Consider the following 27,210-nt stretch of genomic DNA (forward strand, 5'->3'; position numbering starts at 1 on the left):
TACATATTTGATATATTTACGGTAGGAAATGTTCAAAATATCTTCATGGAACATGATCTTTACTTAATATCCTAATGATTTTTGGCATAAAAGAAAAAACAATAATTTTGACCCATACAATGTATTGTTGGCTATTGCTACAAATATACCTGTGCGACGTATGACTGGTTTTCTGGTCCAGGGTCACATATATTTGAAGATTGATTTGATGAAGAAACATTTCTGATTATTATCAGTGTTGAAAACAGTTGTGCTGTCTAATATATTTTTTATATTTATATAGTTTAAAAGCATTTTTCTGAAATAGAAATCTTTTCTAACATTATAAATGTCTTTGCTTTCGCTAGCAATCAAGAAAAAAGAGATTAATTTATCCTTTTAGGATTTTTAACTTTTTGTAAAATTAAATCAAATTTAAATCTGGATTTAAACATTCTTGGAAACATTTGGGATAATGTAAGTACACCAGTCAACAAAATATATAACACTGTTCTAGTTGTTTTCAGATATTTTAATCCAAAAAATATTACATATTGTGCCTTTAAGGGGAATTGGCATGAATATTTTACAATTCAAATAAACACACCTTAATGGTACTAAAATAGGCTTAATTTAAAATACAACTTCTTTTGATTTTAGGGTGAAATATGATCTGAATTCTCCCTGAAATACATTCAGTATATGAGCACATGCATTGTCCGCTGTGTTTAAGATATGAGATGTGACAATCAATTTGTTGGCCCCTCTCTGCAGAATCTTGTGAACAAGATGTGGGTTGGTGTAGCCAGTGAGGACAAAGCAGAACTTCGAAGCTGCTTGCCTAAGCTTCTGCTATCCCAGCATGCACTGCTGCCCTTCTTCATCAGAAACAAACTCTGTAAAGTCATCGTTGACATTGGACGCCAGGACTGGCCCATGTTCTACCATGACTTCTTCAGCAACACCTTACAGGTACTTGTTATTCTTTATTATTTACTGCTGTTACTATTAAATAATATTAAAATAAACTGAACGGGCTCCATCTTTTGTGGTTTGTGTTGTAGTTAGTGCAGTCGCCGTCTCTAGCGCCGCTGGGTTTGGTTCTGCTCAAGATGACCTCAGAAGAGCTGGTCTGTCCCAGAGAAGACCTGAGCGTCGCTCGTAAGGAGGAGCTGAAGAAACTCCTGCTGGATCAGATCCCCACCGTACTGAACCTTCTGACTGGTGAGACACTCGTAACTCATTAATTGAAAGTATATGTGGGTGTAACTCTTTGTTAAACACTGGAGCCTGTTTATGTGCTCCGATTAGGCTTGCGGTTTCATTTTTAACGACTTTTTTTCTTGAAGGTATTCTGGAGACAGTATGGGACAAACACAGTGTTACAGTCACCACTCCCCCTCCATCCCCCACATCAAGAGAGTCAGGTGAGCTTCTGCTTTGCCCTCTGCTATTGAAAAGTCCTGATTATGAACTCATGTTCAAGTGCTTTAACAGAAAAATTGGATGGAAGGAGACTGTCTGTTTCTTGGGGAAGTCTTATTAAAGCCAATTTAATTTTGAATAAATTTGTAGCGTCCCAATCATATAAACATTCATTACGTTATCTAAACAGTCAGCTTGCTGATGATTCTGGAATTTCAGTGAAATAGATGGGTTTTTTTTTTTGCTGTGTATAAATGATAAAACATACAATATGCTTCAAATGGTTATTTATATATCTAAAAATACAGTACTTTTAACACAAGGCAAGACAATGAAGCTGTTTTGGAAAAAAACTATGAATACCAGTCAAAGCAGCAGTTGTTCTATGGCATGTCTAACTTGGTAACTCTAGTATCAAATTTTAGATCTGAGTTTCTTAGTAGTAAATATGGATTGAGAAGATCATTCATGCCCAATTTCTGACTAGGAATCTTGTATATACGATAATTCCGATAGCATGTGAAGGCAGCATTCCTCAAAGTTCACTCAACTAACAATAGCAAAGCAAACAAAATGTGGGTCAACCACCGGCCATGTGGGTTGTCGATAGGGTGTGAGATTAATCGTAATTGATTTTCGATTTGGATTTTGGCTTCCAATGATTATGAAAACAAGGTACTCATGGTAAATGATTATTGTGCCGCATTCCTTCCTACGCTCTTCCCTTTCCTTCACATCGGTGCACTTTCTTTCCTCCCTAAAAGTCCAAACTTAATATCCAAATCGGCTAAATAAGTGAGTGTTGTAAAATATTGCTAAACTGCGGGATGTTTGTTATTAAACAGTGTTATTAAAATCACATTAATCCCAAAATATACACTGTTCCCCAGGTGGCTTTCTGTGTGCGCTCTGAGTTGGAGCCAAATGCAGATAAGCAAATGGGCTTCGGATACTCGCCTAAACGCGTACACACAAAAATGTCAAAATGCCTTTTTGGAGAGTATTCAAGAAAACACAGTGGGTTATGTCTGAAGAAAACGTAAAACGGTTAAGAAAGAAAACACACATGTAACAGTATATTAGATCTGTGCATAAGCTCTTAAAGCATTAGTTGACTTCAGAATTAAAATTTCCTGATAATTTACTCACCCCCGTGCCATCCAAAATGTTTGTCTTTTTCTTTCTTTCTTCATTTGAAAAGAAATTAAAGGGTTAGTTCACCCAAAAATGAAAATGTTCCACACACGTGAGACCTTCGTTCATCTTCAGAACGCAAATTAAGATATTTTTGATGAAATCCGATGGCTCAGTGAGGCCTTCATAGCCAGCAATGACATTTCCTCTCTTAAGATCCATTAATGTACTAAAAACATATTTAAATCAGGTCATGTGAGTACAGTGGTTCAATATTAATATTACAAAGCCACGAGAATATTTTTGGTGTGCCAAAAAAACAAAATAACAACCGATTTCAAAACACTGCTTCAGGAAGCTTCGGAGCGTTATGAATCTTGTCGAATCATGATTCGGATCATGTGTCAAACCGCCAAACTGCTGAAATCACATGACTTTGGCGCTCCGAACTGCTGATTCATAACACTCCAAAGCTTAATTTCCAATTTTTTTTTTTTTTTTTTAGAAAATTACCGACCGTTTCAAATGACAAAGGAAAATCGCTCATATCGTGAAAAATAAAAAGTTTGATCATATCACTCACTTATAATCCTGTTAAATAATCGTGATTTCAATATTGACCAAAAATAATCGTGATTGTGTGTTTTGCCATAATCGAGCAGCCCTAGTCATCAACCTGTACTGATAACCACAAAATGGCCCGTCACTAGTTGAAGCATGCCAGTAAAAGATTGTTGCATTCATTTTTTTTCTTGTTCTGTAGGTGTTTTGGGGGGCACCAGCACACCGATGATCCTAGAAGCTGAAAGTGCCGCTCTGTGTCTGCTAGCGCTGGAATGTTTGGCTCATCTCTTTAGCTGGATCCCTCTCTCCTCTTCTATCACTCCATCCCTCCTCGCTTCTATTTTTCATTTCGCTCGCTTTGGGTGCCAGCAGCCAATCAAAACGAAACCTCTGCCCACTTCGAATGGAGACTCCGCCCCTGGAAATCACCCAGCCAATGGCGGCGATGGACACGGCAGGACTGGTCAGATGGTGGGCCACGCCGATCGCGCCAGGCTGGGCGTCATGGCCATGAACTGTATTAACGAGTTAATGTGCAAAAACTGCGTCCCAGTGGACTTTGAGCAGTTTCTGCTACGCATGTTTCAACAGACGTTCTACCTACTTCAAAGACTCACAAATACACACTCGCACACCAACACGCACACTATCAAAAGCAGGTTGCAAGAATTAGATGAAAGGTAAAAAATATAGATGCACTTGCTTCAAACATTTAACTCATTGATGCTGCTGCTTTTTAACCCTCTCCATCTGTCTGTCTCTCTCAGCTATGTGGAAAAGTTCACCGATTTCCTCAGGCTGTTTGTTAGTGTTCATCTGCGGAGGATTGAATCTAATGCCCAGTTTCCTCTAGTGGAATTTCTAGCTTTGCTCTTCAAATACACCTTTAACCAGGTAAAACACCTTCATTCAATGTTCCTGGAAGCATCAATTCTAACACACCCATATTCATGTCTTATGCTCTTTCCTTTTTCTGTACTTAAATTACCCAAACTTTCCTTGTTCCTCTCATTTTTGACACAATCTCCCTCCTTTTTTGTTTTTGATCATAATTTAAGGCACATGCTGGTTTGGGGTTATTTTCATTAATGGTTTCCTGGTAATAGTTGAGTTTCTTTTTAAAAAGACTAGACTTTTTTTATTCTCCCCAGTGGCTGCATCGGTAATGTCATGTTCAGTATTAAACCACAAGATGTGCTTTGTCATGACTAACATTGTTCGGTACAATCCATTGTGGTTTCTTTGGTAAATTGATTGCAATTTCAGCACAGGCTTTGCAAACAGACTTTTACTGTAAGATGTACAGTAATACCACAACAAGTAACCCGTTAATTCTAATGCCTGAACTGTGGTATTGATAATTCATGTACAGTCCGACGTTCTTTGTCTCAATCGTCTATTGCTGTTTATGCGTCAGTAAATCAAGCCAGTGACTAAACGATCGATTTCACATTGTTTAGTAACGTGAAAATAATCTGTTATTTAAAGGAACACTCCACTGTTTTTGAAAATAGGCCCATTTTCCAACTCCCGTAGAGTTAAACAGTTGAGTTTTACCGTTTTCAAATCCATTCAGCCGATCTCCGGGTCTGGCGGTAACACTTTTAGCATAGCTTAGCATAGTTCATTGAATCTGATTAGACCGTTAGCATCTCGATCAAAAATGACCAAAGGGTTTTGATATTTTTCCTATTTAAAACTTGACTCTTCTGTAGTTACATTGTGTACTAAGACTGACGGAAAATGAAAAGTTGTGATTTTCTAGCACCTAGCATTTTCAACTGGCTAAAAGGTTAGGTCCACCTAAGTGTGTCCACTTAGGTGGACACACGGCCTAACAGTGACTGGACTCTTGCCAAAACTCCCATTATAATCAATGATGCTGTCTACACAGCACAATGAATTTCTTATTTACAATGTGTTTGCTCTGTTAGTTATGATAAAAGCATTTAAAATCGAGTTGCAATGATGAGATCGCTGTATTCATGTGCTCAACAGTCGTGTCTGACATTTACGACAATGCTTGCAACCTTTAATCCTTTAATGCGATGGGAGTAGATCTCAGTATAATGATATAATCCATACTTTTCACCATTCATTAATCTTGACAGCTGTAATGGTAAAAACATTGTTAAAGTATTCGAGAGAGTTCCACATGCAATACTTCATATGCAAATTTCTTATGCAAAGATGTTAGCCAATCACAGCAGTGGGCGTTTACACTGAAGTCTCACAGCAGACATGCCCCTTAAAACAGGAAGGCTAAATCAGGAAAGAAAATGGGCTTTTATTTTAAAAGTTATGACAGGTTTTGATTTAAAAATCCTAACATTATAAGTACACTTCAGGAAACCTAAACTGAAAAATGCAATTCATGAGCACATCAAATAGTAGGTGGATCAGCTCTAAAGTTCTTAACCTTGAAATTTTTGTGCATCTCTTCATTTAAACTTTTGTTTAATTTGCTGTAGCCGAGTCACGAGGGTTACCTGGCCTGTCTTGACATCTGGAGTATATTCCTGGACTACCTGACCACCAAGATCAGAAGCCGATTGGCTGACAGAGACAGTGTCATTAACAGGTCTGTGGACTCAAATGAAATTGTGTGAATTGAGTTTGTTTTATATAGGTTGCTGAAGCATTGAATATTGTTGTATTTCTGTGTGTGCCCAGGTATAAAGATGCTCTAGTCCTGCTGCTGCGTGAAGTTCTTAACAGGATCCAGTTCAGGTTAAACCAGAGTCAACTAGAAGAACTCGACGATGAGACTCTTGATGATGACGTAAGGATCAAACACACACACATGGTTATAGTAGCTAAAGCATCATTTTTTTTTTTTGCTCATATTTTGGAACTCTTTCCCTTGTGGTCTCTATAGCAACAGACAGAATGGCAGCGGTACCTGCGTCAGAGTTTGGAAGTTGTTGCCAGGGTGATGGAGCTGCTGCCATCCCAGACCTTTTCTGTTCTGGTAGGTGTATATGAGTGGGTGAACATGCAATGCTCTCTCTCTCTGTACTGAAAAACAATCGACTCTTCATTGGCAATTCTAATAAGCGTTTAATATGGAAGCAAATCTGATTTAAGTGAGTCTCAGTGAAGCCCAGAGCGTTCATAGAGGACTTATAATTTTAAATCATGTTTTGCTGTAATCCACATGAGTATTAGAGCTGTCTGTAAAAGTTTAATCAAATGAATTACAAAAGCCCAGTTTATTTATGTACATGATTGGTTGATTTACCAATGGCTGTCCATCCATTCATCTACCCATTTGTCTGTCCATCCATCCACCCACCCATTTGTCCATCCATCCATCCACCCACTCATTTGTCCGTCCATCCATCCATCTACCCATTTGTCCGTCCATCCATCCACCCATTTGTCCATCCCGTCCGTCCGTCCGTCCGTCCGTCCGTCCATCCATCCATCAATCTACCCATTTGTCCGTCCATCCATCCATCCATCCATCCATCCATCCATCCATCCATCCATCCATCCATCCATCCATCCATCCATTAATCTACACATTTGTCCATCCACCCACCCATTTGTCCATCCGTCCATCCATCCACCCACCCATTTGTCCGTCTATCCATCCACCCACCCATTTGTCCGTCTATCCATCCACCCACCCATTTGTCCATCATCAATCCATCCACCCACCAATTTGTCCATCCAGTCCGTCCATCTACCCATTTGTCCGACCATCCATCCATCCACCCACTCATTTGTCAGTCCATCCGTCCATCTACCCATTTGTCCGACCATCCATCCATCCACCCACTCATTTGTCAGTCCATCCATCCATCTACCCATTTGTCAGTCCATCCATCCACCCACCCATTTGTCAGTCCATCCATCCACCCACCCATTTGTCCGTCTATCCATCCACCCACCCATTTGTCCGTCTATCCATCCATCCATCCATCCATCCATCCATTTGTCCATCCATCAATCCATCCACCCACCAATTTGTCCATCCAGTCCGTCCATCTACCCATTTGTCCGACCATCCATCCATCCACCCACTCATTTGTCCGTCCGTCCATCCATCTACCCATTTGTCCATCCATCCATCCATCCATCAAACTACCCATTTGTCCATCCATCCATCCATTAATCTACACATTTGTCCTTCCTTCCGTCCGTCCGTTCATCCATCCATTTGTCCATCCATCCGTCCATCCATCCACCCATTCGTCCATCCTTCCATCTGTCTGTTCCATCCATCCAGTCGTTCCATCTATCTAACTTTTTTTCCCTTTATTAATGGCACTAAATTTGCATGTTAAATGACGTCCATGATAAGTGTATAATGACTAAAGCATGTTTATTTGTGTGTGTGTTTAGTTTCCGGTGCTCCAGGAGGATCTGGATGTTTATCTTGGGCTGCAGCAGTATATCGTGAGATCGGGATCAAGTGAGTTTCTCTTCATGCAGTGTTTTCCTCAGGATTTTGTGAGACTGTGGTGGGTGGACATTGGTCCCTCTAGGGGTTTCCGGGGGCATGCCCCCCCCCCGAATTAAAATTTGTACATTTTGAATTTAAATGCATAAATCTGGTGCATTCTGAGAGCAAAATTAAGTGAGTTGATCAATGAAAAAATTTGTCTTTTTTTTGTTGTGCGCATTGAAAAGTTCACACCCCAACGAGAAACCCAGTGTAGCCTATATCTACATCTAACAGTTCACTGATCATATGTTTCTGCTCACTTTTACATTCCAGTTATATTGCGTGACGCCAATTTATAGTCCCCGTGTTGTGCGATCTAACAGACACCCTGTAGCCAGTATGATGACATCGTTCAGAAACGGCAATAAACTCCAGCAAGATAGTCATTTTATGCAAATCCACAGCCCTTTACCTACATATCAAGTATTATAATGAAAATATATCATGTTGGTGAGTTTTATCCTGTTGACTGTTGTTACCGAACACGACAAGCTGTTTGAGTGCTGAACAGATAATGATTGACATTGACTTATGGCATTGACTTATTCTTCTGTCCCTCACATGAAGCTATGGAATGGCTTCAGATGACTTTGAATATAGTGCATAAAAACTTAATTGGTGCTAGTCTATTTCTTTGGCTCTGTGACTCCCACTTTTGCTTTTTAAAAGAGCGCAATTATCAGACGATTATTTAAATATCGCAACAGGCCTAATTTCCGTTTAATTTTGAGACTGTGGCAGGACAAATCAGAATGTGGCGGGCCACCAGTGTAGTTAAAGGAGCACTCCACTTTTTTTTAAAATAGGCTCATTTTCCAACTCCCCTAGAGTTAAACAGCTGAGTTTTACTGTTTTCTAATGTATTCAGTCGATCTCCGGGTCTGGCGATAACACTTTTAGCATAGCTTAGCATAGTTCATTGAATCAGATTAGACCGTTAGCATCTCGCTCAAAAATGACCAAAGAGTTTTGATATTTTTCCTATTTAAAATTTGACTCTTCTGTAGTTACATTGTGTACTAAGACCGACAGAAAATTTGTGATTTTCTAGGCCGATATGGCTAGGAACTATACTCTCATTCTGGCGTAATAATCAAGGTACTTTGCTGCTGTACAATGGGTGCAACAGGTGCAATGATATAACGCAGCACCTGTGAGCCCCTGCTTGCACAGGGAACGTGCCTTGCAACCATGGAGACGTTTGTGAGAGACGCTGCGTAATATCATTGCACTGCTGCAGCCATGATACGGCAGCAAAGTTCCTTGATTATTACGCCTGAATGAGAGTATAGTTCCTAGCCATATCAGCCTAGAAAAATCACAACTTTTCATTTTAATTTTTTATTTTCCGTCGGTCTTCGTACACGATGTAACTACAGAAGAGTCAAGTTTTAAATAGGTAAAATATCAAAACTCTTTGGTCATTTTTGAGCGAGATGCTAACGGTCTAATCAGATTCAATGAACTATGCTAAGCTATGCTAAAAGTGTTACCGCCAGACCCGGAAATCGGCTGAATGGATTCGAAAACGGTAAAACTCAACTGTTTAACTCTAGGGGAGTTGGAAAATTAGCCTATTTTTCAAGTGGAGTGCTCCTTTAATATATGGGAAACACTGTCATGGTTTCGTTTCATATTTGACAGTTTTATAGATAGTAGCTTTGTTCAAAACCTATATCGCTGCACACCCAGAGATAATAACACTTTTTAGATGCAAATGCAGTACCAAACAGAATTATCAGATGCATTGTTTTGGCCAAAATATTTGTCTTTAAAAATGCAATCTCAGAATGCATTCCAACACATCATCTTGCATGGAATTTTTTATTGAATAACGTCATTTTCACTCAGTATTCAAATGTTACTGTTTGTCTTAATCAGCTGAAGCATGAAGGGGAATTTGATGGAAATATGATATCCTTGACAAATTTCCTTGTTCTTCAGGCTATACTGTTTGTTTTTCCTTTTGCTATCAGACTTCCTTCTATCAAATATCTTCTATAAATATTTTGCTACGATTGCATGGGGAATTTTATTTTTTGACCCGTGACTATAATAATCAGCCCACATAAGCGGGCTTATTTGACTAGGAGTGTACAGCTACAGAAAAGATGAAATATAAAGTAGGAAGTTCTACATGAGCTGCAACACACCCACACTACTGTTCAAAAGTTTAGGGTTGGTAAGATTTAAAAGAAGAAAAAAATTAAATGAAGCTCTCCCAAGACTGCAATGTACAGTAAATACAGTAGTAATGTGAAATAATTCAATTTAAAATGTTTTCTTGAATATTGTAAAATGTAATTTATTCCTGTGATCAAAGCTGAATTTTCAGCATCATTACTCCAGTCTTCAGTGTCACATGATCCTTCAGAAATCACTCAGAAATGTTTCTTGATCATGTTTCTGATTATCATCAGTGTTAAACAGTTGTGCTGCTTCATATTTTGGTCTTTACTGATGCTTTCGGTCCATTGAATGCATTCTTGCTGAATAAAAGTATTAATTTAGTCTTACTGACCCTAAACTTTTGAACCTTCTATTGGCTGCTTTAGCACTTACTCACTCAATCTATATTTATAGACTTGAGTACTTTAGCAGTATCTGGCCTTTTAATGTTCACCCTGATGGGTTTTTTTGTGGTGGTCCTATTCTCATGTGGCTTGTGAGCTGTTGTCAGCTGTTGTTGAGTGGTTTTGCACTTCGCTCTCTCTCTGTGTGAACAGGTCGCAGGCTGAACATCACAGCGGAGGCCGACTGCAGAAGACTGCACTGCGCTCTCAGAGACCTGAGCTCTCTGCTGCAGGCCGTGGGACGCCTGGCCGAGTTCTTCACAGGGGACGTTTTCACCGGCCGCTTTAACGACGCTCTCGCCATCGTGCAGAGGTCAGTTCCTGATTCCCAATTCCTCATTTAGCAACAACACTACCTCCTTATGTGTGTACTTTAATGTCCTCTGTATTTGCTTGTTTTATGCTATGTTTTTATACACTAAATCATTAGTGGTCTTTGCTTCTATTGGTTTGGGATAATATGTCATAGATTTATAATTAATTATGTGTTTTGCTGTGTTGTGTAGCATGCTTCACAGAGATATTTGATAACTTTTCTTTTTGCATTACACCAAAATTTGGGTTTTTTTTTTACACCTGTCATGAACTTTTCCTTATTTTTACAAAGTCTTGATTTTGTTTTTGGGTTCTACCAGAATAGGTTTTCATGCTTGAATGTTCAAAAAACACATTATTTTTTCACACATTTGTCATTGTTGCAGCACCTCTCTTCCCAGTCTGTCAGTATCGCTCTATCGTTTAGTTTCTGTCTCTGTGAAGCTTTGTAACTTTGCAGATCTTTCTCATGGCCAAACAGCAACACTAAAGAAAGTTGAATGTGTAACAAAGCATAAAAGGACCCCTTTAAAGGCAGGGTAGGCAAAAAAAATGTATAAAATTTGTTTAAACCTTATTTATATATCAATACATAATTAAAATGTAAGTACTCTGAAAAAGAAAGTATAAAAATCGAGTGTCTGTAGACCTCTCACGACTGTTTTAAAGACAGCTCATTATTTCCATTTACTCCACCCCCTCCCTTCTGGGCTCTTTCCAAAGCCACGCCCCCAAAACGCATGAACGCGAGACTCCGACCACTGAGCTGGAAGACGCATTATTTACCTGAGACGAGCGGAGAGGAAGGAGCACAGTGCATGTAGTGACATCATGTCCGAATCACATGTGATAAAAATAACTTTATAATTATGAAGATAAACAAACAAGATGTATTTTAGTACTCACTATCAAGCTAGCATATTGATATTGGTAAAGTTTAAAATATATATTTTTTGATTCGCTAACGAGCTAGTTATCTATAAGGCAAAGCTAAAAACAGGTTGCATGATATACGTTTTTCCATTACCATCATTTACACTGTGATGAAGATGAATTTTGTGTAAGATTCATAACATATACGTTGTTCTACAGATAAACAGAGTAACATACACTCAAATATCAACTCACAACTGCATTGCAGACACAAAATAATAACACACACATACAACAAAGTGTGTACGACACACACAGATACAAGATAAAGACATCAGTAAATATAGGTAGAGAATATAAAAACAACACAAAGGCGAAAAAAACGTGCAGGTAAACTTGCAGGTGAACATGGTAAAAGAGTTAGACAGAGGGTAAAATTATGCACAATTCAACACTATAGCTATCATCATCTCTACTACGGCTCGCTAAGTAATGTTATGTTAGCTATATTACGCAGCTACGTGTGCGTAGCATGACACATGCTTCATGAAAATATTAACAAAAAAATATGTATGATCAAAATACAAAAAGAAAGATTTACCTGTCCAGCAGAAATAAAGCCATCAAGGAGTCACTTTTCAGCCCCTTGAGTTCCCTCAGTTGAGAGGGAGTAAAATCTTTGCGTGGCAGGGGGAGCTGCCTCGGTTATGCGGATATGCGCGCCTGTCTCGGGACCTTCCGTGGTTATGCGCGCCTGCCTCGGGACCTTCCGTGGTTATATGCGCCTGCCTCGGGACCTGCCACTGTTATATGATGCATATATGATAAATGCCGATTGATGCATGCGTGCAAACTGTGCACAATCCTGCTTTCAGTTCTTGCCATCGCTGGAGAGCCACGCCGATATTAACTCGCGTTTTATTTCTTTGTTTATCCAAAGACTTTTTGTTCATTGCCTTTTCGTGTACTGTTACTGTTTCCTTTTTTTGCCTGGTTTGCCTTCACTAACTGCATAGGCCGGTACTGTGAATTTAGCTTGCTGTTTCTCTGCCATTGTTTTGGTGTTCCTAAGATCCATGCCTCTTGGATTCCCCAAATCAAACGTGCGCGCGCAAGTGGGCAGGACATGTGTGTCAAAAGGGTGGTTGCCATGGTTGCGAGAGAGTGACAGCCGCCTAAGCCAATCCTATGTTTCGTCCCGGATGGAAATAATGAGCAGTGTTTAATACAGATTAAACGGTCTAGAGTCACTTGATTTTTATACTCTTTTTATCAGAGTTCTTACATTTTAATTATGCATGTATATATATAGAAAGTTTAAACAAATTTGGAGCAAAATTTCTTACCTACCCTGCCTTTAATATAAATTAATTAATAAGTAAAACCCTGGCTCAAAAAAAAAAAAAAAACTCTTATCTTACTAAACAAATGATTACAAATTTTACTGTGTGAACTTGTGCAGACTGTCCAAATAAAAAAAAAACTAAACCCCAAAGTAAACTAAAGTCATTTTTCAAAAAGCAAAGGTTTTGGTTTTACTGTATTTCCCTGTTGACGCCTACGCTGTGTGTTAAAGTAATATGCAAATATAATTTTGTTGAATGTAAATAACTGACTGCAGTATGCGATGTTTAATTCTTGGCAATCGTTTCTCTTCTCAGATTGGTGGAGGTGTCGTGTTACGGCTCTCAGATCAGCCTGTACGATGTAGAGATGGCCGTTCCTTCAGTGCTCAAACCAGATCTTATAGATGTGTAAGTAGTCATAAACACTCTTCAGTGTGTTATTTGATGCCACATTCACCTAAATGTGAATGGTTTTATGATAGTACCTAATAAGCGTTGACTCTGTTTTGCAGCCACGCACAGTCATTGGCCGCTCTGCAGGCGTATTCTCATTGGCTGGCTCAGTTCTGCGGGGAGGTGCAGCGACAACAAGATCAAACCCAGTTTGTCGATCTCATCAGGTCCAGCATGGCCGCCACGACCCCTCTCATCAATGGCAAGGTCACTTGATTTTTACGAGTTTTTACTTTAATGCTCACTTAAAGAGAAAATACTAAAGACAATATGTATAATTTACTAGTAATGAAATGTGTAATAATAACAATATGTGTATATATTTTACTGCACTAATATGTATCATTTATTACAATTAAGAGGTCAATCAATATTGGATTTTGCTGATATCAGGAGAACTATAGAAGTTTGTTTCCGCCATGGAATAAAAAAAAAGTTTAAAAAGGCAATTGCGACTTTTTATGGTAACGCTTTAATTTAAGGTGTTGTGGTTACACACATGTACTTCATATAGTAATAACAGTAATTTATGCATAATTACACGTAACTAACCAGACCCTAACCATAACTCTGTAGTAAGTAGTTGTAGTTAATTAATATTACTCAGTACTTATATGAGTAAGTACAATGTGACTACGTCACCTTAAAATAAAATGTTATCCTTTTTATCTTTATCTACATATTATCTTTATATCCCTTTTAATTCTGACTCGCAATTAAATGAGAAATTTCAGACTTTTTCCCCTCTGAATTGTGAGATATAAACTCAGAATTGCAGGGAAAGATAAAATTGTGAGATGAAACATAGCAATTACCTTTTTTAATTATTCTGTGGCAGAAGCAAGCTTCCATATTAACAGATTATTGTGCTGATGCTAGTAAGATCTGTATCGAATGTGTTAATGTTCTTGGTCTTTCCTTATTGTGACGGGGTGGCCCAAAGACAAGTTACAATAGTTGGTTGACTTAAATGCCAGATACAGTTTGTGTAACCAGTGTACCAATAATATCCAGAAATATGAGAGACTTTTTAACTCTTTCCCCACCACCGTGTTTGTTTTTTGATTGTTTTTTGCCATCCACCGGCAGCATTTGTTTTGATAATTTTCACACAATTTTGATGGCCCTCAGAATATTTTGTTGTATGAATATCTGATCTGGTGCTATGCCTTTTTCATTTTTTTTCCCACAGTCCAAACATAGACTTATACATACAGTTTCTGATGGTGCATAAATCCAAAGATAACTCCTAAAGCAAAAATAATGAAAGATCCGCACACAAGAATGAAGCCAACACATCTCCAACAAATGTTTTTGTCCAGAGGCCACAAAAAGTGTAAAAGTGCAAGTACAGAGTGCAAAACATTTTCGGGATCAACCCTTCATCAGTGCCATGAATATCTGAACATGCAAAAGAAAAAGAACTGAACCATTAAAAAAAAAGTTCAGAAGTTGAGTAATAGCGCCCCCTACTGTATAACAGTGAAACACTGAAAGCTGGAAAATTCAGTCAATGGCAGGGAAAGAGTTAATTATAATCCAGCCTGAAATACACCTGGACTCTTCTTTTGAAATGTCTATGCTTTGCATATTTTATGTATCTGTTTAAATGAGCTGCTGGAAACAGTACTCTTACAACCATCTACAAATCACAATATAACCACCATAAAGTAAACATTGTTGTAATTTATTCAGCCATGGTGTCATAATAAGGTTTGTATTAGCGATGTTTTTGTTTATAATATATATTATATGTATGAGTGTGTGTGTGTGTGTGTGTGTGTGTGTGTGTGTATGTGTATATATAACATTGCTACTATACATTATACATTACAACTAAATATTTGTCAGGTTGTCTTGAAACTAAAGGGTTTCTCTCTGCTTTGAGGTCTACAGTAGATTTTTAGATTAAACCGTCTTCAGTTTAACCGGTTATTCTTCATTCTTTGTCTTTTGATAAACATTAATCTGACTGATCTCCATGTGTCACAGGTTCCAGAGAAGTTGCTGTTATCTGCGTGCCATCTCCTGGTCTCCATGTCGACCACCGTGCGACCGGTGTTCCTGGTGTCATTGCCGGCGGTGCAGAATATTTTCAACCTGATCACAGAGAATCATAACCACAGATTACCTCAGGAGGTGTGTGTTTGTGTGTGTTTGTGTGCGTGTGTGTGTGTGTGTGTCCACATAGGTTTATATCGGTCCGACAGTGTGGCATGGTTTGTACTTGGATCCGTCTGTGTTTGTTTGTGATGTAATGTTTGATGTTTTTTTTTTTCCTCAAGGCCCACGTCCTCGTGTGTCGAGCTCTGTCCAACATGTTGCTGCTGCCGTGGCCCAGCCTACCAGAGGCGGAGCAGCAGTGGCCGAACCGTTCATCCAATCACGCGCGGCTTCTCAGCAGTCTGACACAGCAGTACCGCCTCCTGCCCCGCCCACCTGACCATCACCCCAACAGTAAGAGCAACAGATCAGTACTGATACTGCTTATTTATAGCAATAGCTAATATTATAGTTATATACCATTTAAAAGTTTGATTTTATTTATTTATAAATGTATGGTTACACTTTAGTTTGTCACGTAGTTACATTGTACTTACTCATGGATTAGTTCACTTTCAAATAAAATTTTCCTGATTATTTACTCACCCCATGTCATCCAAGATGTTCATGTTCTTCTTTCTTTAATTTCTCGAAAAGAAATTAAGATATTTGATGAAAACATTTCAGGATTTTTCTCCATATTGTGGACTTCAATGGGCACCAAACGGTTGAAGGTCAAAATTTCAGTTTCTGTGCAGCTTCAAAGGGCTTTAAATGATACCAGATGAGGAATAAGGGACTTATCTAGCAAAATGATCGATCATTTTCGAAAAAAATATATAAATGTATATGCTTTATATCCACAAATGATCGCCTGTCAAGTGGTTCCACCAAAACCGCATTTTCGTATTCTTCAAAAAGCTTACGTTATTTGTCCTACGCCTTCCCTGTTCTACTTGCGGAATAAACGCAGCTCTAGATAAGGGATTTATTCCTCGTCTGGTATCGTTTAAAGCTCTTTGAAGCTGCACTGAAACTGTAATTTTGACCTTCAACCATTTGGAGTCCATTGAAGTCCACTGTATGGAGAAAAATCCTGGAATGTTTTCATCAAAAACCTTCATTTCTTTTCGACTGAAGAAAGAAAGACATGAACATCTTGGATGACATGGGGGTGAGTAAATTATCAGGAAATTTTAATTCTGAAGTGAACTAATCCTTTAACTACAAGTACTTACTATAGAATTATGGTTAGGGTTTGGTTTGCAGTTAGTTACTTGTAATTATGCATAATTTGCTGTTATTACTATAGTAAGTACATGTAGTAACGTGTAACTATAACATCTTAAATTAAAGTGTTACCATAAAAAGTCGCAATTGCCTTTTTACATTTTTTTTTTATTTATTCCATGGCGGAAACAAACTTCCATAGTTTTCCTGATATCAGCAAAATCCAATATTAATTGCTAACTATAGTAAGGACAGTAAATTATGCATAATTACAAGTAATTAACCCAAATCAAACCATAACCCTGTAACTACATCACCTTAAAATACAGTGTTACCAAATTCTGATTTGACCATATCTTTTTTTTCACATCTTTTAAAAGTGACCCATTTTTGATATCTGCATTTATACACTTTGGCGAAACAACCCAAAGTAGACTTACTGGACCTGGAAAAGCTTAGGGTGAAAAGGAAGTAAAAACGGTGCAATTTTCAATAAACACAGACAAAAATTTGCGTTGAGTTGACGACTTTACGTCATTCGCCACTGTTGCTTTTTCACTGGTGAACTCGCTTTGACAGGAATATCTGATCTGTCTGCTTAAATGGCAGACGCAAATGCACAAATCTGATTCATATCATATTTATTTCCTCATGAATGAGATCTGAAACCGATCTGAGAATATCGGAATCCATGTGCTTTTTTCCTGTTTTCACGTTTGTGGGTCATATCCCATCTGTGCCACAAAAAAATAGAATTTGGTCACTTGAACCATGTAATGTAAATGCTTTTAACCAGTTATTGTTCTTTAAAGTATTTTCAGAAATGATAATATGTGGAACAATAATGTGTCCCTCAGGTAAAGCGGTGATCCAGCAGACTCTGTGTGTGTTGAAGGATCTGGTGGACAGTATATCAGGAGAGGCCACCAAATCACGTCAGATCTGTTACCACAGCCTGCAGGAGTCTGTCCAGGTCTCGCTCGCGCTGTTCCCTCACTTCATCCAGCAGCCAGGTGAAGAAATAATCACTTCATTAACAGCATCTGCGTTTGTTTTCTTCACCGCCTTCTAGTGTTGTAATGATCTTTTCTGAGGATCCATTGGACTGATAACACGTTTCTCTCTCTCAGATGTGACAGACGAGATGCTGAGTTTCTTTCTCACGCTGTTTCAAGCGCTGCGTGTGCAGATGGGCGTGGCTTTCACGGAGCAGATCATTCAGACCTTCCTCAGCATGTTCACCAGGTGACCTCGGCTTCCTAACGTTCACTGATCAGTCATGTGTCACTGCGTATTGATGCTGACTGATCTTCATGTTCCTCAGGGAGCAGCTGGCGGTGAGCATCTTACAGGAGGGCAGCTCGGGGTCCAGAGTGGTCCAGAAGTTTCTCAAGATTCTGCAGGTAAAAGAGACTAAAAAATAGAGTTTCAGTTATTAACTCTATAAAGCCTACTGTGTCGTATTTGAGACACAAGGCCTCTGATTTATTAAACTTAAACAATCTAGTCTGATTGATATTTTATACTTTTCTAGCAGGTAAAAGGCCTTTTATATATTTCTATACTACAGAGTATATTAAAGATATAATATTTTTAGTAATATTTCAAGATCTCATACTGGACAAGCAACTTAGGTTTGCTTGATTGTTCATAATTTTTTTTTTTTTTCTTTAGAAAAATCATGTTAAAATGTAAGTATCAAATATGATACATCAGACTTTTGAGGAATTTCTTTTGTTCATCTCTCAATCATCATTTTGCATCGCATTATGTTTTAAAACTACAGAGATACGATAGTAAAAAGATATAAATGCTTTTTTTGAAGACATTATTAATAGATAAAGAGATCTCTAAAGAGAACTAATGTTTATATGCATTTTATGTAAGTAGTGTGTTATACTGTTATAAAGATTTACATTAAAAATTACTTTTTGACCATATAAATAACTCTGTTTGGGCCGCTGAATAAAATTGAAGTGTTTTTCCTTCTCGAGTATGAGCTCCATATTTTCACTATATCAGGTTATACGAGCCATAAAAGCCTGATATATTAAATAAATACTCAAAAAGCACACATGCAAACTTTTATCAGTTTTTTTCTCTCTCTCTCTCTAAAGAGAGAACTATTATTTTATTTTGTCAAACATTAGAGGATTAAACATGCTGTTCCCTGTTCTTCTTTGATTGTCTCAGGTTGTGGTTCAGGAGCCTGGTCAGACCTTCAAACCTCTGTTACCCAGCATCCTCAGCCTTTGTTTGGACCAGGTTTATCCAATAGTGGCAGAGGTACAGTATGAGACACGAATAACATGAATAAGACTTTTACTACCCATTTTCACATATTTCATTAAGTGATACATTGTTACTATACCAGAATCTAGTTTTTACAACTTACTGATAATCCCATAATAACACAGTTTGAACATTAGAAAGTCACATGATGAATCAGAGTTGATCGTAAGTATCCTGTTCATGGCCAATACTCATATGTAGACAGTGTACTGGGTCATACGTACAAAGATAAATGCCATCAGGGTAACACATGACACTAAAGTCATCCAATAAACTGTGAAAAACAGCTTATTTTTGTTATTAGTGTTGCGTTACATTTGTGTTATTTTTGTTTCTAAATTATACAATAATGCAAAGGTTTTTTTCTTGCAAAAAACATATATTTTATCATATTTTATAGTATGTACTGTATAGTACACAATCTATGGTAAGATAACCTGGATTTAACGTATAAACCAAGTTGGTTTTACAGTAGCATTTTTCTGTAAAAATTGCAGATGTTTTTAGTATGGAAAGTATCTTGTAATGTTCTGCATTGTAAACACTAATCATTGTCTAGCAGAAATACAAATACACAGTTAATAATACAGCATTCTTATTTTTTTATGAAATATAATGCAGTATTTATTATAAATGATTTATCCCTGCATGTCATTATATTTACAATCAATTGATCCAATCAATTCCTCATGGACAAAATCAAGTCGCACCCTACGTGATAGAAAAGGCCCTCGTAACTTGTTTCATGCCAACTCTGAATGTTCTCTGACGTTCTTCTTTCTCCAAGCTCTTTTAATTTGCTCGTCTTCATCTCTGTGTTCTGTGATTCCCTGATCTTCATCTCCGTGTTCTGCAGCGTTCCTGTCCAGATGTGAAAGTGGAGATGTTTGAGCTGCTCTTCCAGATTCTTCATCAGAACTGGCGGTTCTTCTTCAAGAGCTCAGTGTTGAGCAGCGTACAGAGAACCGGAGCGGAAGAGCTCATGGAGAACCAAGCGCAGTTCACTGCTGCGATGCAGGTATGACGTCTCTGACATCTCTTCCATGTGGAGCTGAGTTTCTGCCCTACAAGACATTTTGTTGGTCGCTGCATTTCAATGTTTATTTTATTATGTTTGGCAGTGTTATTTTAGTTTTATAATAGTTTTAATTTTTTGAATTAACTAAAAATATAAAAATAAAACATTTTAAGTTTAGTTTAATTTTTAGTAACTTCGTTATGCACTTTTTTCATTTTATCATTATTATTTTTTTTAATATTGTTATTGTTATTTAGGTTTAATTTTTATTTCAGTGTTGTATTTTTTTTATATGCTTAATAATTTTACTACTTCAGATTATTTCAATGTATTAATAAGGCAACATTTTTAACAATTTTCGTATAGTATGTTTTTCATTAATATTTATATTTAATTTAATTTATTGCAACTAACATAAATGTTTTTAATATTCAGTTTTATTTGACAGTAATAATAATAAATAAAAAAATCTCATTGGTTCAAAAACCTTGTTCCACATTGCTGTATATTAATTTTTTGGGCTTTTCATTGCCTGTATATTATGTTGCGGTTCCCAGAATCTCGTTGCATATTGATTCACGAGTTGCCGATTAAATAGCGGTGCTGGAAACACTGTCATGTGTGATTCTTGTGTCTGAGTGTGTCATGTCTTTGATTTGCAGGCATTTGGTCAGTCTTTCCTACAGCCGGACATACACATCTTCAAACAAAACTTGAGTTACCTGGAGGTCCTGAACACCAAACACAAGTTGTACCACAGGGTAAGACAAACTGACTCAGATTTGCTAAAATTAGATTATTGAATGTAATGAAAATACTGAAGCTTTTTTGTTTCGACTATCTCCATACAGGGAGTGCAGAATAATTAGGCAAGTTGATTTTCTGATCATATTTTTTTTCCAAGCACATTTTACCAATTCCAATCCACATCAATCTTAATAACTACTATTAATATTGTTTTTAATCATTTATAAGTGATATATAATTGTTCATGAAGGCTGGAAATGAAAAATGCCCTATATTCAGGTGTGCAGAATAATTAGGCAGGTTTTCTTTTACAGATAAAATGAGCCAAAAAAGAGATTTAACTCAGACTGAAAAGTCAAAAATTATTAAATACTCATGAGAAGGACGCAATACTAATGTAATACTAGAAATTGCAAAGTTAAAGCATGACCATTGGACAGTGAAATGCTCATTGGGTCAGCTGGGTCATACAAAAACAGCTGGAGAAGAAAAGACACGTTAACTGCAAAATAATTAAGAATTAACGTGAAGAATTAAGCGTGAAACCATAAGGAACCCTTTAGTCTCCAGCGCCACCATTTCCCAGTACTGAAACCTACCTGGAGTCTCCAGAAGTGTGAGGTGTCAGGATCTCAGAGACTTAGGTTAGGTGAAGAATCCTAAAAAATGACCCGCTCTTAATAAGAATCACAAGCTGAAGTGTTATAAAATACATGAAGACTGGGTTTTTATAGGCCTTATAGACAGACAGCTTGAGAGTGACTCCCGAAGGACCAGCACCACATCCTCTTGTACCACTGTTTGAAGAATTTATCTTCCAGAATCTGGCAGTAAGGTGTGGGAGTTCACTTTTTGTCCATCTCTTATCCTGAAATGTCCATCTTGCAGAGATGGACTAAATGATCTTCCAAAACTTACTGCCAGATTCTGGAAGATAAATTCTTCAAACAGTGGTACAAGAGGATGTGGTGCTGGTCCTTCAGGAGTCACTCTCAAGCTGTCTGTCTATAAGGCCTATAAAAACCCAGTCTTCATGTATTTTATAACACTTCAGCTTGTGATTCTTATTAAGAGCGGGTCATTTTTTAGGATTCTTCACCTAACCTAAGTCTCTGAGATCCTGACACCTCACACTTCTGAAGACTCCAGGTAGGTTTCAGTACTGGGAAATGGTGGCGCTGGAGACTAAAGGGTTCCTTATGGTTTCACGCTTAATTCTTCACGTTAATTCTTAATTATTTTGCAGTTAACGTGTCTTTTCTTCTCCAGCTGTTTTTGTATGACCCAGCTGACCCAATGAGCATTTCACTGTCCAATGGTCATGCTTTAACTTTGCAATTTCTAGTATTACATTAGTATTGCGTCCTTCTCATGAGTATTTAATAATTTTTGACTTTTCAGTCTGAGTTAAATCTCTTTTTTGGCTCATTTTATCTGTAAAAGAAACCCTGCCTAATAATTCTGCACAACTGAATATAGGGCATTCTTCATTTCCAGCCTTCATGAACAATTATATATCACTTATAAATGATTAAAAACAATATTAATAGTAGTTATTAAGATTGATGTGGATTGGAATTGGTAAAATGTGCTTGGAAAAAAAATATGATCAGAAAATCAACTTGCCTACTAATTCTGCACTCCCTGTAGAATTGATTTGCCAAAAAAAGTGCAATATTTCCTAATTTGATGATGCTGAGTTCAAAAATCTCATCAAAAACATTAATCATGATTCTAACATGAATGACAGTGTGTGTGTATGAGCTTTCAATTGCTGAGCTGCAAGTTATCATGTTTTGTCCATCGGTACAGTGGCAATGACAGGATTTTGTGAGTAGCAAGTAAACACAACAATGTTCCTTGTGCTGCTGTAAAACTGACAGAAATGGATATTTTACTATGTGTCTTTGTCCAAAGAGGTGGACTTAAAGGGTTTTTGCAACAAAAACAAATACCAAGGAATTGACCAAAGTGACATTTTTGAAAATTAGGCATTAGTCAGCTGACTAATAACCTTCTCATTGCCATTTAAAGTGAACTTACTGAACCTGAACACATGAGCCTGGTAAAAAAAAAAAAAAAGGGGAAAAAAAATCAAATTTTATAAGAAAACATGTCAGACAAACTTTTTTGTGTGTATATATATATATATATATATATATATATATATATATATATAATTTTTTTTTTTTTTTGGAGTCGACTCCGGCTCCCGACTCCCACTGTGGGAGTCGATGGAATCAAAACATGGTCATAAATAAGCCAAGATGACAGTCCTTAAACACTTAATTTATTTTTCCCCGACGCAAAGCCTTAAAATCACCTCATTAAAACATGTTTAGTGAGACTGTCCAATTTAGAGATGACTTGATGAGTATCAATGTTGCTAATTGCCGATACCTAATTTTACAGAGAGAAAAGTCATGAAAAACCTCTGTGGTCGAATATTATGTCAGAATGAAATAAACGAGAAAGCAGGGATTCTTTAATGAATTCCTCTCATTGTAATGGTCGGGGGATGGCGCTAAACGCACATGATCATTGTCTACTTACATTGATCAAGATACTAAAATTAATACTATACATGAAAAATGCATACAATAATGTACACTTAATGTGTTGTTGTGAGTTTTTTTTATTATTTTTATGTATGGTTAGTTTAATGAAAACGGTTAACTATGGAAAATCAAATCTATATTTATTGCAATAATATTTAAGCTACCATCACTAAAGCTAAAGCTGACAGAGGGATATATAATTACAAACTAAAGTCACTATGACTTATCTATTTCTAAACTAAGCTACATAAATGTATGTGACAAAGTTTCTGCGACAGCTCTCTGACACGATTCGTCAGTGTCTGAATTCTTCGCTTCATTTCGTTCACTCCTTGCTTAGTGCACTTAACCATAGACATTATGCACTTAACTGCCATGCATTGTGTAGGCTATGGATGGGAGAATCAGTAAACAAGTGAGCGATTCCGGACACGGCAACGGAGTCGACACCGAGAGTCGGTTCCTGTTCTCGACCCCGACTCTGGGGCTATTCAGAGTCGAAGAATTGACTCTTTTGGAGTCGACTCCCCATCACTACTTAAACATCTGCAGAGGACTGGAAAAATACTCCACTTAATGTCAATGAACTGCATAAACACAGTATATATATATATATATAATTTATATATATATTTTTTTTAAATCTATAATTCTGTTGCTGTTTGGATGTAGTAAAACACCCACAGATGTAGCAGAAAACATCTGGGTCGTATTTTTATTTTCTGTCACTGATCATAATTCTAAACTTGAAACTAGGATTAGGCATGAAATACTGTCATGCATGTGAAAATCATCTGAGAATTGAACAGATAATTGTAATCTGCCTCAGAGGAAGATAAGAATCATGGATGAAACAAGCCGCCTTTACCTTACAAATAGTTTTGAAAGCAAAAATGCCAAGAAATGCACATTATATTTTGCACGCTAGAGTAAGTTTTGGATCCAACATGCCAAAATTAGTAAGAAACAAGTATTGCATTTCATTCAGCAAACATGACGCAGGGCGGCGTAATCAAAAGGCAAACTGTGTGCTGTGGTTTGGTCAGTGATGTGTGGTCGTGTGTGGATTTCAGAAGCTGTTCCGGAACTCCATGCTGTTCCACTTCATAAACGTTCTTCTGCAAGTCCTCCTGCACAAGAGTCACGACCTCCTCCAGGATGACATCACGCTGGCGCTCTACAACATGGCGGCTGTGGATTTCCAAGCATTCTACTCTTCCTTCTTGCCAGAGTTTCTCAATGGCTGCCAAGGCCTCGACCCACACCAACGCACAACGCTTGCCCGAAACTTCACGCCAGAGAGGGTGAGTGAGCCTGACTGATGTGATTAACACCTGGAGCTCTTTTTTACGAATGTGAAGGGTTGGAACATTTACAGCATGTGTACCGTTTAATATACCAATACTTGGTATAGTTTGGTCCCTAACAGACATTGAATGCAACAAGCATATTTGTTTCATTTCAATGACACAAGTCTATCTGTTATGTATGATGATTTTACACATTTTTATGTTAAAACAGTTATTTTTTTTCATGCTATGAAAATAGAGCACTTTAAATGTTAGCTAATTTAACAGCACTTGTTAATTAATGGTCATATTCCCTATATTCACTGTAAATCCAATCTTTCCTTCTCTTTCTTTGGAGTTTATAGTGAAAATATGGACATTTTAAGCCATGAACAGTCTTCATGTTTTAACATGCAAGTCACATCTTTTTTTTTCACGTCTTCTCCACCCCTCACAGGACCTGCCGTCGTTTTCTCAGGGAGTGTATCGTATCGTGAACGATCTGCGCTTCTACAGACTGTGCAATGGAAGTCTTCCGCCGGGAACGCTGAAATTATAGCAGCACATCACACCTGCCACACAGCCAAACCACGGCCCATCTTCTTAAGGACGCGGATCGCTGCTTCGGTGGTCATGTGTTGCCTTTCGCCACGGGCCAGCCTGTGATCTCAGTGGCGGCGTGTTCTGAGAGCTGCAGGGCTTCTATTGTCAGCTTGTTTTATGTTTATTTCAGCTAGATTTTACACGTTGCCAATGATCAAGAGGCCAAAGTTGGATGTTCTACAGCTGCTGTCGAGAAACTCGTCCAAAATCAGCTGATGCGGTTAAAGGCGCTGAGGTTTGGGTTCCACTGTTGGGTTTATTTAAATCGGAGCAGTGCTTTCCCCATTACGTGTTGTTTTAAAAGGACTGGTGCAACTGAAAGCACACTTATTTTGTTGAAATGAACGGATGCAGTGGTGTAGAGTTAAAGGAACACATCTCAAGACGGCTTCCTGTGGATTTTCATGCGGGCTGTTGAGTTCTGAATGGTTTTAAAGTGAACGGGTGCAACGCAGAGCACTGAATTTTTCTTTCTCTTAAATGTCTGGTTTTATTGGCCTCTCCCTGTTTCCGCAGGGATGGGCTCTCACATCTTTTTCATATCATTCCATCCTGATCCAGGAGAAGCAAACCTTCAATAAAGTTTTATAAAGAAATACATTCTGTGTCTTTCTCGTTTCTCTTTGAGCTTAACTTTTAAAAATGTAAAATCAGAAGAGAAAACATATTTACCAATGAGGTAAGAAATTCTTTGAGGACAAGTCAATATATTATTCAATTTTTGTTCAACAAATGTTTTATTTGCTGGAGAAGAGGACAAAACAGATTAAGCAAATGATGATTGCAATGTATATATGAATTAAGTTTTTTTTGTTGTTGTTATTTTTAATTCACTTGCCTTTCCCCACGTTTCTCAATAACCCAATGGTGGGGTTAGTAGACTTACTACCCCCTTTTCCGAGAGACCTTCAAAGTGATTACATTCTACACAGGTCTATTACACCAGCAGAGATAATTCTATGGTACAAATACTCGTATTTTTGCATGTTTAAATTAAAGTAAAAAAGATACTAATTTATTTTAAATGTATTTTGAAAACACATTCCTTGTATATGTTAATATTAGCATTACCCTTGTCATATAGGTTACATCATTGAATAAAAAATTGTCTATTGAGCAAGTGACTGTCTCATTGTGTCCTGAAACTCTCTGGAGAGAAAACTCATCCTTATTGTTGATCCTGGTCTTTCCTGTAAATTATTCTTATTTTTAGCAAATTACATAATCATTTTTTTTTTTTTTATAATTGTAAGTTTGATCCAGGCAGTGTTAGTGGACAACTACTTCTGTGTCATCAAAAACCGAAAGGTGAGAAGACATGAAGGTTATAACACAATTATAATCCTTTAAGCCTTTTACATTCCCTATAACTGAACATGTTCACATTCAGGAGTAAGATCAGGAAGATCAAGCGTTGCCGATCAAAGAGATATCTCACCGGATATCTCAAGAATGGATACTGTATAGATATTCATATACAGTAGAGCATTGGTTTGATTCTCAAATTGACAAAATGTATTCTGTACCTTGAATGCATCAATGTTAGTTGCTTTAAATGGTAAGGGAAAATCCATAAATGAATTAGGAGTGTGCCTTGCAGTAACTTCTTGGACAAAGGGATGAGTTTATGTAGGCTACTCCAAAACTATTTTAGATACAGATTTTGTTGTATAAAATACTTTCACATGATTAAAAGATGTGTGTGAATGTCATTTGGTCGTAATTATTTTCCAGCGTTATTAAATATGTTATATTTTTAAATGTTGTAGCCAGGGTTGGGCAAAAATACATCAAAAAAATTTAAAATAAAATACCAAAGAGTATCAAAATAAACTACAAAACACAGTAGCCACACTATGTATCAAAATAAACTTCTGTTTTTTTGTATTTTAAAAATACTAAAAAAATACTTTTACAAGGGAGCATGAAATTTCTTCGCAAACCTTCCATCAATTGGCCTATATGATCGATCCCGTCACCATTACACTGACTCAGTTAAGTAAACAATTTTTGATAGCGACAGCTTTTCTCTGAACGAGTCATGCAATAAATCTCACATATGCAACCAGTCAAAGGCACAATATGTATGATTTTTGGATTAAAATATACAAAAACTAATAGAACAACATTATTTATTTTGTTGTGTACTTACATTACCCAAATGTTTCCAAGAATGTTTCAATCTAGAAATATAAGCAATTTTATTGCCCACGCGTTGCCTATCAATGATATCATATCCGCGTTACTCTCGATTTCTGGTTTTATTTTGTAGAAACCATGAAAACGCAGAAGATGCTTTAAAGGATTAGTTCACT

The 27,210-nt window shown here is 37.3% G+C and overlaps 1 protein-coding gene across 1 annotated transcript in view; it reads left to right on the forward strand.

Annotated features, from left to right (window-relative positions):
• Nucleotides 1-25,970, forward strand: part of xpo6 (exportin 6) — a 33,716-nt gene extending 7,746 nt beyond the window's left edge. Inside the window, exons 4-25 of the mRNA XM_067381312.1 lie at nucleotides 754-951; nucleotides 1,044-1,203; nucleotides 1,329-1,406; nucleotides 3,302-3,782; nucleotides 3,870-3,996; nucleotides 5,574-5,683; nucleotides 5,776-5,884; nucleotides 5,981-6,073; nucleotides 7,453-7,522; nucleotides 10,282-10,441; nucleotides 12,978-13,070; nucleotides 13,175-13,322; nucleotides 15,108-15,254; nucleotides 15,401-15,572; nucleotides 17,246-17,401; nucleotides 17,519-17,633; nucleotides 17,713-17,791; nucleotides 18,582-18,674; nucleotides 19,537-19,698; nucleotides 20,361-20,459; nucleotides 24,077-24,307; nucleotides 24,750-25,970. Of these exons, the coding sequence (XP_067237413.1) occupies nucleotides 754-951; nucleotides 1,044-1,203; nucleotides 1,329-1,406; nucleotides 3,302-3,782; nucleotides 3,870-3,996; nucleotides 5,574-5,683; nucleotides 5,776-5,884; nucleotides 5,981-6,073; nucleotides 7,453-7,522; nucleotides 10,282-10,441; nucleotides 12,978-13,070; nucleotides 13,175-13,322; nucleotides 15,108-15,254; nucleotides 15,401-15,572; nucleotides 17,246-17,401; nucleotides 17,519-17,633; nucleotides 17,713-17,791; nucleotides 18,582-18,674; nucleotides 19,537-19,698; nucleotides 20,361-20,459; nucleotides 24,077-24,307; nucleotides 24,750-24,851 (3,183 nt within the window). The 3' untranslated portion in view covers nucleotides 24,852-25,970. The remainder of the gene's footprint in view (nucleotides 1-753; nucleotides 952-1,043; nucleotides 1,204-1,328; nucleotides 1,407-3,301; nucleotides 3,783-3,869; nucleotides 3,997-5,573; nucleotides 5,684-5,775; nucleotides 5,885-5,980; nucleotides 6,074-7,452; nucleotides 7,523-10,281; nucleotides 10,442-12,977; nucleotides 13,071-13,174; nucleotides 13,323-15,107; nucleotides 15,255-15,400; nucleotides 15,573-17,245; nucleotides 17,402-17,518; nucleotides 17,634-17,712; nucleotides 17,792-18,581; nucleotides 18,675-19,536; nucleotides 19,699-20,360; nucleotides 20,460-24,076; nucleotides 24,308-24,749) is intronic.
• The last annotated feature ends 1,240 nt before the right edge of the window (nucleotides 25,971-27,210 follow it).

Source organism: Chanodichthys erythropterus, chromosome 3 (genome assembly GCF_024489055.1).
Source record: "Chanodichthys erythropterus isolate Z2021 chromosome 3, ASM2448905v1, whole genome shotgun sequence".
In the NCBI taxonomy this organism is placed as follows: domain Eukaryota; kingdom Metazoa; phylum Chordata; class Actinopteri; order Cypriniformes; family Xenocyprididae; genus Chanodichthys; species Chanodichthys erythropterus.